At 40.8% G+C, this 15115-nt stretch overlaps 1 protein-coding gene across 2 annotated transcripts in view; it reads left to right on the top strand.

Annotated features, from left to right (window-relative positions):
- The first annotated feature begins 1086 nt into the window (after positions 1–1086).
- The window catches only part of UMPS (uridine monophosphate synthetase), a 21027-nt gene continuing 6998 nt past the window's right edge, over positions 1087–15115 (top strand). Inside the window, exons 1-4 of one of the 2 annotated variants that reach the window (XM_006154562.3) lie at positions 1087–1299; positions 7182–7335; positions 10225–10896; positions 13182–13357. In XM_006154562.3, coding sequence (XP_006154624.1) covers positions 1144–1299; positions 7182–7335; positions 10225–10896; positions 13182–13357 — 1158 coding nt within the window. In that variant the 5' untranslated portion in view covers positions 1087–1143. The remainder of the gene's footprint in view (positions 1300–7181; positions 7336–10224; positions 10897–13181; positions 13358–15115) is intronic. The other variant, XM_027774216.1, reaches the window with a different exon arrangement.

Raw genomic sequence — 15115 nt, 5'->3', positions numbered from 1 at the left:
CGGTTCGCGTCCCGGACCCAGTGGCTGAAAACTCACCCCGGGCGCGAGTGCGTGCGTGTCCAAGATCCCGAGAGGAGAATGGAGGAGAAGGGATTGCGGGGTGACCATCCCCCCGGGGGGTGATTTCTCGCTTTCTGTCTCTCTGTCTGTCTGGCGAGCACACGCACCCTATAGCAAAAAAAAAAAAAAAAAAAAAACCTCCAAAAACCTTCCTTTAAAGAAAAGATTTTTTTTTTCTTCCCCTAAATATACGAAAGCCTTTGTCAAGGTAAAAATATCATACTATGATTGCAACACTTTTTGTCCAGCGTCTCAGAAAGAGCAATTTTGTAGCACCTGCAAATGGTGTGGTGGTTGAGGCGCTAGGTTCACCCTGGTTGGAATCCCCGACCTGGCCTGGCAGCTTGCTTACTGGCTCTCCCTTTCTTTCTCTCTCTGCTCAAATTAAAAAGTAATAATAACAAATGGAATTAAATTTTTAAAAAGAACAATTCTTTAAAGAAAAGAAAGCAATTTTACACCCTAAAGGATTAGCCTCCCAGATAACCGACTCCGACCAATTTATCCTCCTCTAACTTTCCTCCCTCCCTCCTCAATCTGTTTTACGCCTAGGAGACTCGCGCCCTACTCAGAGCGCAGACTGCCTACCGAAGAGGCAGCTCCCTGCTATACTACGTTTTATATTTCTGTGTGCAAATTGCTATGAAACTCGCATATGCCAAATGCTACTCATAAAAGAATGGAGCAAAATTCCCTGTTTTCCAGAACTTATACACTATTTGGAGAAATGGGGGGGAAGGAAGTAGTGGCTAAGAATAGGCAAATTACGAGGCGCTGGGCTAAGGAGCAGACAAGTTATTATTACTTTTTTAATGGACAGGACTTATATAAAGCCTCTTGAGGCTGGACTTCATGAATTAGAATCAGTCTAGCTGCTCCCGGCTTTAGACCTCCGCGAGCCCATAAGAAGGAATCCAGCGGACACACAGGGCCCGGCGCTAGGACCGCCGCACCGCGCCACCTCCCATCCCGCGGCCGGGCGGCCGCACGCGAGCGGAAGGGGCGGGGCCTTCCGCGTGACGCCATCGACGCGCCGGAGGCCGAAGGGCTTTCCCGCGTGGAGTGAACTGAGGACGCGCTACCATGGCGGCTGCCGGGGCAGCTTTGGGGCCATTGGTGACCGGTCTGTACGACGTGGAGGCTTTCAAGTTTGGCAACTTCGTGCTGAAAAGCGGGCTTTCCTCCCCTGTGTACATCGATCTGCGTGGCATCGTGTCTCGGCCGCGTCTTCTGAGTCAGGTGTCAGCCCAGAAAGGGGAAGCAGGGCTGGGAAGCGGGAAAAGGGACCCGGAGATGGAGGGTGGGTGACGGGAACTGGGCTGTGGGCGAGAGCAAAAGAGCCAAGGAGGCAGGGTCGGACTTGGGGGGGAGGCTTGAGCAGCGCAGAGGCCAGGGGCTGTTGGGCTCTTGGGAACCTTTGGACGTGTTTGACACGTGCTTGGCAAGAGTCGGGAAACCAGGTTTGCGGTCCTGTCTGGCACAGAGGTACGGCAATGACGTCTGGGTGTTTAACCCCAAGGAAATTAAGCATGGAGAGAAGGACAAAGTAGGTGAGCAGAGGATTTAGTAACCGGTCAAATAACTTGGAAGGACTGTTGCTTGGAAAGGGGGATTCAGTTTTGCACGATGTGTCCAAGAGTAAAGTAAAGATTAAGGCTCGCAGGTGGACATTTCAGGAACGCAGGTTTTTTGGGGACAATATAAGGGGAAAATGTACCCGGTGCTTTTCAAACTTTTGAGTATATGTGAATCACCAGGAAATTTGGTTAAAATGCATAGTCCAGTTCAGCAGTTCCCAGGCAGGGCCTGAAGCTCTACATTTCTAACAAGCTGCCCATAGGCCACTCTCTGAGTAGAAGGATCTAAATATGCTGTCCAGTAAAGTTGCTGCTAACCACTTGAATATTAAGCATTAGAATGTTTAAATTTAAATTGTCACATGGGGCTAGGGACTCCCATACTGGACGGTGCTGATCTATAACATTTCCATCATCTAAGAAAGTTCCATCTAGATAGAATATATAAAGTTCTGCCCACCCATTTAAGTGTTTATGTTCATTGGGCACGCACTTCTTTTGGTTATTGTAAAAAGGGACTAAAGCACTAGCTGAGTGGGTTGGTCTATTAACTTACCACCCAGAATCTTGATTTTGAAGCAGAGTGTTGCTGTGGTGTAGAGAAAGTGAGTTACTAAGAAATTTCTGATGAAAAATGTACTTATTTTAACAAGTCATCAGTTGATAGATGACTAAAAATTATCCAGTGCTCAATCGTGTGGTGTGTGTGTGTGTGACTTTTGGTTGTGAACTTGGAAGAGTTCAAAGTATTGAAGGACCTGGCTATAATAAAATTCCTCTTCATGTCTACTTATGTATGCAAATAGGGTTTCTTGATATTTATATCCCCCCAAAGCAATAGAAATTATGCTAAACTCTTTTTGGAAATAAGTAATATTAGACTACAGTATTGTTTATACATTAGTGTACATGAGCTAATTGGATGCAAAAGGTACCATTCATCTCACAAAAATAATCTATTTTTATGCTTCCAGCTGTCAAAGTTTGTAATTATGTTTTAAGTAATTATATCCTCATAGTAATTAGAATTGTAGTACAAAATAATTTTTAACATTTAGAGACTTATAGTCGTGGGAAATCTTTTTCAAGACTTTTTTGGGGGGGGGGCACCAGCAGTTGGCATAATGGCTATGTCACTAGACTCCCATGTAGTCACCTGCACTTCAAATCCCAGACCCAGTGGCTTAAAACTCAGGCTGGGCACATGTGCGTGCATGCCCAAGATCCCGAGAGGAGAATGAAGGAGAAGGAATTGCAGCGTGGCCATCCTCCCTTGGTGGTGGTGGTGGGGGGGGATGATTTCTCGCTTTCTGTCTCCCTGTCTTTCTGGCAAGCGCACACGCTCTATAGCAAAAGCCTATTAAAAAAAAAAGACTTTATTTTTTAGTTTGTTATAGGATACAACTTTGTGTTCACTAGAGACAGAAAGAGAGAGAGAGAACAAGAAATTAACCCTAGGTGGGTGGTTACACCACAATCCCTTCTCCTCTGGAGATTTTGGGCATGCAGTATGATTTTTAAGCTGCAGGGTCCAGGACTCAAACCATGCAGTTGGCCATGTCAGGTCCAGCCACCTTAACCTCTGCACCACCAGTGGGGTTTTTTTGCCTAGTTTTTTCTTGTTTTTTAATTACCAGAGGTTGCGATTTAAAAAAAGAGAGAAGGTGAAGGGGCATAGTCATGCTGCAATCCTTTTTCCTTCGTTTCTCCATCCCTTCAAGATTTGAGGCACACGTGCACTTGTACCCAGCATGCCTTTCAAGTTGCCAGGGCTGGGATTCAAATCATGGTCAGCCACGTGGGATCCAATTCTCTGTGTACAGGGCTTAACTGCTATGCTACAAGATAAGCCCAGAAAAAAATTTTTACTACACAATTTTAAATTAAAATTTTCCCAACACGTCTAATGTTGCCCACAGAGCAGACTCTCAATCTTGTCAAATAACTTTATTCCTGTATTTTTATATTTGGGTTTATAGAAAGGGTAATTCAATAAAAATGCATTTTTTTTCCCCATCAGGTTTGAGACTAATCCCTATCGACTTATTACTACTTTTAATGTTATGTTGTTACCTGATTTATATACCATTTAAAATAATAATAATATAGATAGTTTATGTGTTCATTTTATTTTTTCTTCTTCCTTTTTTTAACTTACAGATACACAGTAATGATAAGCTACCATTTCACAAAAGGTTGTAACATTTTGCACACTTGTCAGTCTTTTCTTTCAGGCAGAGTGCTCTTTGATGACAAATTAATAGATTAACACTAGAGTGACCTATTTCTTTGGGGAGGCTAGCTTATTTACTTATTTATTTACAGCCATTCACTGTACATCAATACAGTATACAAAATGAGATTTTCCATTTAGTACACATTGTATAATGGCTCAATCAAGGATATTACCATATATGTTATCATCAACAAATTATTTTCTATTTCTTATTTCTTATATATTTTGCTTCCCCCGCTTATTCCCTACCTCTCACCCTCTGCCAACTCCCTCTCTTCTCCCACACTGTCTCTGGTATATACAGTTGTTTTCCATGCCATTGTTTCACATTTTATGGGTTCATTAATTTGAAGACTTTCAATATCAAGCACAGCTGACATATACACATTTAAGAACACATGTCTGACTTTAGGCATAAACCTCAGTGAGTAAAGTGAACATACTAAAAAGTAGCACCTCGCTGGGGCTCTACAGCTTACTGCAATCATTAAAGAGGTATTAATAGATATTTTTAAAATTCATTTTTTTAATTTCAAAAAGTCTTTTAGTTTTGGGACCAGCAGTTTGCATAATGGCTATGTCGCTGAACTCTCATGTAGTCGACTGCGGTTTGAGTGCCGGACCTGGTGGCTTAAACTCACACCCGGCGCGTGTGCGTGTGTGCCCAAGATCCCAAAAGGAGAATGCAGGAGAAGGGATTGCAGCGTGGCCATCCCCCCGGGGGTGATTTCTCGCTTTCTGTCTCTCTGTCCTTCTGATGAGCACAGGCACCCTATAGCAAACCTCCCCCCCCCCAAAGAAAAAAAACCTTTTAATTTTAATAGATCAAAATCAAAAAATGTTAAGAGAAATTTGCTTAAAACTTAAAGCCAGGAAAAAGGTTATGATTTAGTTCAAATAGTAGGTAGATGAAACTATCAACAATTGAAGAAAGGACAAAAATCTTTAAATATGGAAATCAAAGCATCAAAGAAAATTAGTAATGTTTTAGTCTAAAGTAAAAAAAAAATCTATTTTACTAGTTCAGACTCATATAATTAATCTCTCCTCTATTGAATTTGCAATGTTGCTGTGGCCCGATCTTTCCATTTAAACTCTGGAAGTTGATATTCAACTCCAGACTTGTTCCTACCATTAGGCTGGACATTCTCTTGGTTGTTTTTGTACTCTTATTTCTGTGTGTCCAACTTTAGTTTTCCTGGTATAGCACTCCCTTCAGCACTTTTTGGAGAGCTAGTATGGTGTTGGTAAATTCTTTCAGGTTTTGTTTATCTGAGAATGTTTTTGTCCTTTTTTTCCCATATAAAAGATAATCTTGCTGAGTATAGTAGTCTTGGTTGAAATTTTTTTTCTCTCTCTCTCTATTTTATTTTTTGGGGAGAGCTTTTTGCTATAGGGAGTGTGTGCTCACCAGAAAGACACAGAGAGACAGAGACAGAAAGTGAGAAATCACCATTCCCCAGGGGAGATGGCCACACTGCAATCCCTTTTCCTCCATTCTCCTCTTGGGATCTTGGGCATGCATGCATACATGCCACCAGTCCAGGACTCGAACCATGGTCGACTACATGAGAGTCCAGCAACATAGCCATTACATTAAATGCTGGTCCCAAAATTGTTTTTCACTTAACACTTTGAATATATTTCCCCATTCTTTCCTTGGTTGCATTGTTTCCAACGAGAGGTCCGATGTTAGCCTTATGGGATATCCTTTGAAAGTACCTTGATGTTTCTCTCTTGCCAATTTTAGTATCTTGTCTCTGTCTGTGGTTTTGGTCAATCTGACTATGATGTGCTTTGGGAAAGATCTTGGGTCAATTCTGTGTGGGGTCCTTTGTATTTCTTGGGTCTGGATATTTGAGTGCCTCTTTAGGTTTGGAAAGTTTCCTTTCAGAATTCCATGGAATAGATTATCTATGCCCAGGAACCAGCAGTTGGCGTAATGGCTATGTCGCTGGACTCCCACGTAGTCGACCGTGCTTCGAGTCCCGGACCTGGTGGCTTAAGACTCACGCCGGGCGCGTGTGCTTACGTGCCCAAGATCCCGAGAGGAGAATGGAGGAGAAGGGATTGCGGCGTGACCATCCCCCCTGGGGAGTGATTTCTCGCTTTCTGTCTCTATGTCTCTCTCTGTCTGTCTGGCGAGCGTACATGCCCTATAGTGAAAAACCTCTGCAAAAAAAAAAAGATTGTCTATGCCCTTATTAGTTTTCTCACCTTCTGGGATACCGATTATCCAGATGTTTGGGCGTTTAATGGTATCTAGTATAACTCGTATGTTCTCGTTTCTGGGGGTTCTTTTCTCAGTCTTTTTGGTGAATTTTTCTAGGTCGGAGGTTCTGTCTTCTACATCTGAGATTCGATCTTTTGCATGGTCTAATCTGCTTTTGATACTTTCAACATAAGTTTTGATTTCCTATATTATAGCCTTCCTCTCTAACGTGTCCATTTGATTCCTTTTTATAATGTGTATCTCCTCTTTCAGATCATGCAAGAGCTTCCTCACCTCCTGGGACTCAGCGTCTCTTTTCTCCTGCATCTTCTGGAGTTCGTTGTCTCTATTTTCTTGCATCTCTGTTAGCTTCGTCGCTATGAATATTTTAAATTCCTTATCTGACATTTCCAGGAGTTCCCTTATATTCTTTGTGGAGGAAGAGGAGTTATTTTTCATTAGAGGAGAGATATTTACTTCATTTCTTATGTTTCTCATGCCTCTGCGGTTCTGGTCATCTGATGGATTATGTTTTTTCCTCTTTTTTGGAGTTAAATCTGGCTCCTGGCTAGACCTGGGAGCAGGAAGATGAAGTCTGGGCAGAAGGTCTTCAGTGGTCTAAATGCCTGAAAGGGGTTGCCTTTAACTGAGATGTAGATGGCTGCTGATTGACTTATCCTGGCTCCTGGCTAGACCAGAGAGCAGGGGGGTAAAGTCTAGTTGGAGGGTCTTCCGTGGTTCTAGAGTGAACTATTTCTGGATAATACCAGAAAAAGGTTTTGAGTCATTTTCCTCTGGTAAACATAAGTTTACCATGTATAGACTTCAAACATTATTGCACTTGAACTTTGATAATTTGATAAAGCATTCATGAAACAGTCTGCAGAGAGGTTTAAGAGAAAACACTGCTAAGCAGATAGGACTGTCCTAAGTTTATTAAGTGCAGACACTCAGTACAAATTGAGTGGAAATACAGTTTGTATCTTTCAAAGCCTTGGCTCAACTTCACTCAACATTAAGTCTTTTATCTTCCTCTATTTCGAGTCAAGTAATAGGATCTTGTTTCTTACATCTGTATGTGTTCATTTTCTTACAGGTTGCAGATATTTTATTCCAAACTGCCCAAGAAGCGGGAATCAATTTTGATAGTGTGTGTGGAGTGCCTTACACAGCTTTGCCATTGGCTACGGTTATCTGTTCAACCAATCAAATTCCAATGCTTATTAGAAGGAAAGAAACAAAGGATTATGGTAAAATAAAAGAATAAGCCTTAAGTTACTATGTAAACTGATACTGTTAGAGTTTTTTCTTCTTCCACTCATTGATGTTTCAGCATCTTAAGTATTCTTCATAGGTACTTAAGTTATTATTGCCTGTGGAATTTGGTTTTTGTTTTCTTCCTTTTTAGGTTTTTGCCACAGGGTATGTGCACTTGCCAGAGAAAGACAGGAGGAGAAAGGCAGTGAGAGAAAGTGAGAAATCATCTTCCAAGGAAGTGGCCTCGCCTCAATCCCTTCTCCATTCTCCTCCTGGAATTTTTGTCAGGCATGCACACATGCCTGGCATGGTTTTTCATGCCGTCGGGTCCAGGACTCAAACCACAGTATGATATGTGAGAGTCCAGTACCTTATCTACTATGCCACCTACTGATCCCCACCTGTGGAATTTGTTAACTGTTGTTATAAATCATTGTCATTTCCTTTAGAGTCTAAGGTGAAATGCTTTGTATTGATAAGACAATGATAATGACAGTGGTCATTATCTGTGAAGCCCCAGTGCTTTTACCAGCTCTTCTCTGAGAACATCAGGATATTCTAAGAGCATGTATTTTCCTAGTATAGTTATATATTTAAACTGCGTGAAAAGTTACGCATGAATAAAATTACTTTAATAATGAAGTTTAAACACCTCATGGAGGTATTTTTTGTGGGTCCATAGTAGTAGGTTTTCAAGTGCACTCACTTTAAACTTGAAAATCAATCTCAAATAATTGGAACTGACTTCATATGGTGATATTAAAGAATCTATGGATTTTTTGTTTCATTGTCTTATGTTGACATGGTAATGTTTTGTATGTGTCCTTTTACAAGTAGATTCTAAAATATGAAGTCTGGGAATTGCTTCTAAAAATTAGGGGTGGGCAAGTAAGTGGGGATATAAATGAAATAAAGTTGGCCAAGAGTTGTCAGGCAGTAGGATTCTGTATTTATCAGTGTTTGTTATACTGTCTTGTTAACTTTTTTCTTTGTTTGAAATTGTCATTATAAGGAAAAAAATACAAATATTTAGTTGAGTTTTGCTTTCTTAGAAAAATAGATATTTTTATTTGTTATAAAGTGTGTGTACTCACCAGAGAAAGACAGAGAGAGGGAGTGAGAAAGGGGGAATGACCATGTCATAGTCCCTTCCCCTCCATTCTCTTCTGGGGATTTTGGGCGTGCACACACGTACCCAGCCAGGTACCAGTCTTAAACCATGGTAGGCCAGGTGGAAATCTAGTACCCTAACTACTATACTATCTGCTGGCCCTATGTTTTGCTTTAAAGGCACACTATTAAATTTTTTTAGCTAAGAAAATTGTCTACATGATTCTTACCCATAAGGAAACTATTCTGTTTTCTTATCTATGTTTTAAAAAATGTTTTCTAAAATGAAATAATTTGTTTTTAAACATACCTGTAAGTACTTAGTCTAAACTGAGAAAGAAATGGGAATAGTCAAAGATTATACTTGTATAATCAAAAATTGGGCAAAATGCCTACCAATTCTATTTTTGTTTCAAAATAAGACAAATTAGTAATGGAAAATATTTTAAAAAATCAATCTGTAAGTCTATAGCCTGAGTTACATTTTGTAGATTATTCACAAATAAATCATGATGTGGGGTGTATGGGAGAGAAATATATCCAGTCACAGTATACTCTATAATTCATGAGATTCTATTGATAGTACTGAGTCTAAATGGCTGCTAAATATTTTCCCTTCTAAATTTTTATCTCCAGAAAAGCCACTTGTTGGGCCAACCCTGTTGCCTAGTACAGCAGTCTCCAACCTTTTTGACACCAGGGGCCAATTTCATGGAAAACAATTTTCCCATGGACCAGGATGGGGGAGGTGGTTTCAGTATGATTCAAGCGCATTACATTTATTATGCACTTTATTTCGTTATTACATTGTTATATATAACGAAATAATTATACAACTCACCATAATGTAGTATTTACAGCTGTTCCCCAGGGCTAGCATCATAACCTCAGCTCCGCCTCAGATCACCAGGCATTATATTCTTATAAGGAGCATGGAACCTACATCCTTGACTTGTGCAGTTCACAGTAGGGATCGTGCTCCTACGAGAATCTAATGCACCTTCTGATCTGTAAATACAAATGAAGTTTTTGCTTGCTCACCTGCCACTCACCTTTTGCTGTGCAGCCCAGTTCCCAGGTGTTGGAAACCTCTGGCACAGTAGTTAGGGGAGCCAGAGCCCATGTGGCTGACTGTTTTAAATTCTGGCCCTGGAAGCTTGAAAAACCATGCCAGGCACTTGTGCATGTGCACCCCAAATCACAACAGGATGAGAAATAGAGGATAAGGCATTGTGGTATGACTGTGCCCCATGGAGAGGTGCTTTCTCTCTCTCTCTCTTTCTCTGTTTCTGGTGAGCATACATATCCTCTAGCAATTAAAATAAAAAACCCATTGTTTTGACTGATCTTAGGTGATGAACTTGTTTGTTGATGAAAAAGGGAATGATTTAATTAATGATGCTGTATTATTCTGCTTTATAGTTTTGTTTATTGTAGATGATCTTGCAAGAAACCCCATATTTGAAAATGTGATTATAAAGCATATTAGGTGGTGTTTATTTACACTGCAAAGTAATTTGCTAGTTTACTGTAAATACTCTGTATATGAAACTGCCAATTTTGGGCTGTAGAGACACTGAACAAAACAGCCATCTTGGCACATTGATGATTCAGCAGAAGTAAAGTAGCTTCAAGGTAGATTATCAGAAAATAAGACGTAGATCATTCACTTCTTTGTAAGTATATTCCAAATTTAGACTGCAAGGTATATCTTAAGTTGGCTGAAAATACATATTTTTAAGTTGGAATCAACAGAATTTTTCCTTTTCTAGGTACTAAGCGTATGGTAGAAGGAGCTATTAATCCAGGAGAAACCTGTTTAGTTATTGAAGATGTTGTCACCAGTGGATCCAGTGTTTTGGAAACTGTTGAGGTTCTTCAGAAAGAGGGCTTGAAGGTCACTGATGCCATAGTGCTGCTCGACAGGGAGCAGGGGGGCAAGGACAAGTTGCAAGCACACGGCATCCGGCTCCACTCAGTGTGTACATTGTCCAAGATGCTGGAGATTCTCGAACAGCAGAAGAAAATCGATGCTGAGATGGTCGAGAAAGTCAAGAGATTTATTCAGGAGAATGTGTTTGTGGCAGCCAATCATAATGGTTCTCTCCCTCCTGTGAAGAAGGCACCCAAAGAACTCAGCTTTGATGTTCGTGCGGAGCTGCCCAGGATCCACCCAGTTGCATCAAAGCTTCTCAGGCTTATGCAGAAGAAGGAAACCAATCTGTGCCTGTCTGCTGATGTTTCAGATGCCAGAGAGTTGCTGCAGCTGGCAGATGCGTTAGGACCCAGCATCTGCATGCTGAAGACCCATGTGGATATTTTGAGTGATTTCACTCTGGATGTGATGAAGGAGTTGGCAACTCTGGCAAAACGCCATGAGTTCTTAATCTTTGAAGACCGAAAATTTGCAGATATAGGAAATACAGTAAGAAAGCAGTATGAAGGTAAGTATTATTCAGGAATTTGCAAGAACCAGTAATATAACATAAACTGACTGAAGATAAAAGAGAATGTATTGACTCACACAACTGAAGGTCCAGTTGTAGAGCAGGCTGTCAAATATGGCTGGATCCAGGAACTCAAGTGATGTCTTCTGGACTCGCTTTCTCTCCATTTCTCGGCTCTGTTTCTTCTCTGTTGACTTCTTTCACAGGTAGGCACACTTCACTTGCCTACCCCTAACCAATCACTCTGGCCTGTGGTATAAAATACCTTCAACAAATATTACGCCTGTTCCTATAAATGTGAGGTTATTAATTCTATTTAAACTTCTTGAACTGAGCCCTGGACAGGGGTAGTTCTGCTACAGAAAATTAGTTTGTTAATACCAGAAAAAAGATACATGGGTCCTAGGCAGGCACATATGACAGATACTGGTTCTGGCAAAACATGATGAATTTTGAATGAAAATTATAGATATGGGAAACAGTGAAACATAATATTATTTTCAGCAGAAAACAATATGTTGATATACATCCATTTTTTAATTTTAAAGAACATTCTTTAATGCGAAATAGAGACTCCCAGTGCTACAAGTATTGGCTGAAAAAAATGCTCAGTTTGAGCTGGCCCCATAGCATGGTGGTTAAGCCCTGTATGTAAGGGACTGGGTTCCATGTGGCTGACTGTGATTGAGTCCTAACCCCACTGACGTGAAAAACACTGGTCACGTGTGTGTGTGTGCGTGTGCACGTGTGCACACACATGCGCGCGCACACACGCAAGCCCCCAACATGATAGCATGAAGAAATAGAGGAAAAGGATTGCAGCATGACCATGCCCTACTGGGAATCGCTCTCACTCTCATTCTCACTGCATGTGTGTATGTGAGTACACATGGCCTCTGGCCAAAAAAACTTAGTTCCATACATTTCTCTATGTAAATTTCTGTCTACATTTTTACAGAGCTGTGACCACATTATATATCTTCTGCTTTTTCACTTATGACAGATACTTGACCATGTTAACATTTACTGTAGATATCTTTGAGATAACTTTTTTTCTTTTAATTTTGTCAGAGGTTGTTTGTGCTTGCCAAAGGGTGAGAAAGAGAGCACTCCGTCCCCGCAATAGGACATGGTCATGCTGCAGTCCCTTCTCTCTTTCTCCATCCTGTTGGGACCTAAGGCAGACATGTACATGCTCCTGATGTGGGTTTGTTTGTTTGTTTTTTAAGAGAAATTTTTTTACTATAGGGTGTATACACTCACCGGAAAGACAGAGACAGAAAGCAAGAAATCACCCCCCAGGGGGATGGCCATGCCACAGTCCCTTCTCCTCCATTCTCCTCTTGGGATCTTGGGCATGTGTACACATGCACCAGCATGAGTTTAAGCCAGCCGGTCTGGGACTTGAACTGTGGTCAACTACGTGGGAGTCCAGTGATGTAACCATTACGCCATCTGCTGGTCCTGCCACTGATGTGTTTGCTGAGCTACTGGGTCAGGATTCAAATCACTCAGTCGACCATGTTGGATCTGGCTCCTTTAACCAGCAGTCCATGAGACTGGCCCATATGATTTTTTTTTTTTAAGTAACACATGCATATTCTTAAAGCTATTTTTATAGAATAAGATTCATCTGTATTTGACTTTCTTCATGTTTGTTAAAAGTCCTCTCATCATCACATGACTTACCTCAGTTTAGCTTATTGACTGATAGATGATTTATACAAACTTTCTTTAGATTTGCATGTAGCTTTTTCAATAATCAGATAGGGTCTTTATTGTCAGCTTTTAAAATGAGTATAGTTGCCTGTTGAAATTAGAATAGGCAAGAAGAACTAAGGAACATATCAGAAATTCTGAGAATCAATAAAGTTTATAAACAGTTCCTGCAGAGTGAAAGACTCATCTTCAGGAGGAATTTCAGAATGTTGAGAACGTTGACCTGATGATTCTCCTCTTTACTGGAGTCCATTTCTAATTGCATAAGCTTTATTGGTATTCAGAGTGTTCAGCTTGCAGGGAAAAACAGTCTCATCAGCGTTCTTCATAACCCGAGTGTAGGACTTGTAAGTTTTTGCTTGCCGTGGTCTCTCATCCAGCTACCAGGTGAACAGAGAAGATTTTCTCAGAATGGAACCATGTGGCCACTGATACTACTAAAGTTTTTGAAGTACTTGACTCTCATCAGCTGTGTTCTGAATTATTTCATATTATACTTGGTAGGTTAGGGATAAGGTTAGAGGGTTTTGTTTGTAAATTGGCAACTTTTTTCCCCTCCTTAGGTGGTGTCTTTAAAATAGCTTCCTGGGCAGACCTAGTAAATGCTCACGTGGTGCCAGGTTCGGGAGTTGTGAAAGGCCTACAAGAAGTGGGCCTGCCTTTGAATCGGGGCTGCCTGCTTATTGCGGAAATGAGCTCTGCTGGCTCCCTGGCCACTGGGAGTTACACCAAAGCAGCGGTAAGTGACAGGGACAAGGGTAAGAGAGGGCCAGGGCTATTATGCTGTAAGCTATAGGACAAGAAGAGATCTCAATCCGGGGCCTGTGGAACCTCTGCCAAAACAAAAAAAAAATCAAATGTTCTTACCATAACAGTATGTTAATATGAGTTGGGCCAGGGCCCATAGATGGCATGGTTAAAGCTGCCGGATTCCCACATGGCCGACCACGGTTCAAGTCCTGGACCTGGTGGCTTACTTTCCCTTTCTCTCTCTCTGTCTTTTTGGTCAAATTAAAAAAATAATAGTAACAAATGGAATTAAATAAATAATTCTTTAAAAGCAATACTAGTTGGACAGAGTTCCTGGGTAGTGAAAGCATTTTATATCTTGTAGAGGACACTTAAGGGATTTGAACTGTACTTTGATACACAGATAGTTGCTAAACATCTCCTATATCTACCTGGCCTTTAAGACAGTTGTCTTTCTCTTCTCACCATGAGGTAAAAGTGAAGGTGAGAAGAGCATCCCATTGTGCCATTTCTCAGAATCTCCCCAACCCCTCAGAGGATCACATTCTCATGATAGCAGCCACATGGAATGGCTCTCTTACTGTCTTTGATATTGATTGGTATGTGAAAAAGTTCTATTTTTCTTTTCTTTTCTTTTTTTCTTTTCTTTTCTTTTTTTTTTTTTTTTTTTTTTTTTTTTTTGAGAAGTTTTTGCTATAGGGCACATGTGCTCGCCAGAAAGACAAAGAGACAGAAAACAAGAAATCCCTCAGGAGGGATGGCCACGCCGCAATCCTTTCTTTAAAATTCTCCTCTTAGAATCTTGGGCATGCACACACATGTTCCCAGCGTGAGTTTAAGCCACTGTGGCTGGGACTCAAACCACGGTCATCTACATGGGAGTCCAGCAACAAACATAGCCATTATGCCAACTGCTGGTCTCTAAAAAACATTCTTTTTTTTTTTCTTTTCTTTTTTTTTTTTTCGGCTTTTTTTTTTAGAAGTTTTTCTTTTTGTTCTGTTTTGTTTTTTTAATTTTTTTCGCTATAGCGTGCATACGCTTGCCAGACAGACAGAGACAGACAGACAGAAAGCGAGAAAGCACCCCCCAGGGGAAATGGCCACTCCATGACCCCTTCTCCTCCTCTCTCCTCTCGGGATCTTGGGCACACACACCCGGCTTGAGTTTGAGCCACCAGGTCCAAGACTCAAACCACGGTCGACTACATGGGAGTCCAACGACATAGCCATTAAGCTAACTGCTAGTCCCTGAAAAAAGTTCTTAACTAGAGTCTAGAGACATTGTTTCTTCCAGTGATGCTTCCATTATTAAATGTTCTTATAACACATACATGCTAATGCCCATTCCACGCCCCACCCGTTCCCTCCATGCCAAAATAGAATATGAGATGAGTAATTATTTTAAAAGTTTCTCTTTATGTTTTCCTACAAGTAATTTTCATAGTTGGATAGTCACCTAGAAAGGTGAATAAATTACCTTACAGACATTTTAAAGAATAGAATTTTTTTTCATATTATTTCAGAGTCTGTATATTGAACTTTTTTTTTTAATTTATTCACTCTCTACATTAATTCACTATACACCATCACAACACACAAATGAATTTTCCATCCAAAATACACTGTGCATTGGCTCAATCAAGCACATCAACATACATGTTCTCAGCAAATAATTTTCCAATTCTTATGTCCTGCATACCTTGCCTTTTGTTTTGCCATCCTTGATTCCCCATCCCCCACCCTCTGC

This window comes from Tupaia chinensis, unplaced genomic scaffold (assembly GCF_000334495.1).
Source record: "Tupaia chinensis unplaced genomic scaffold, TupChi_1.0 Scaffold000415_1, whole genome shotgun sequence".
NCBI classification, from domain to species: domain Eukaryota; kingdom Metazoa; phylum Chordata; class Mammalia; order Scandentia; family Tupaiidae; genus Tupaia; species Tupaia belangeri.
Note: the sequence above shows the minus strand (reverse complement) of the source record. Positions and strands in the feature narration are given on the sequence as shown.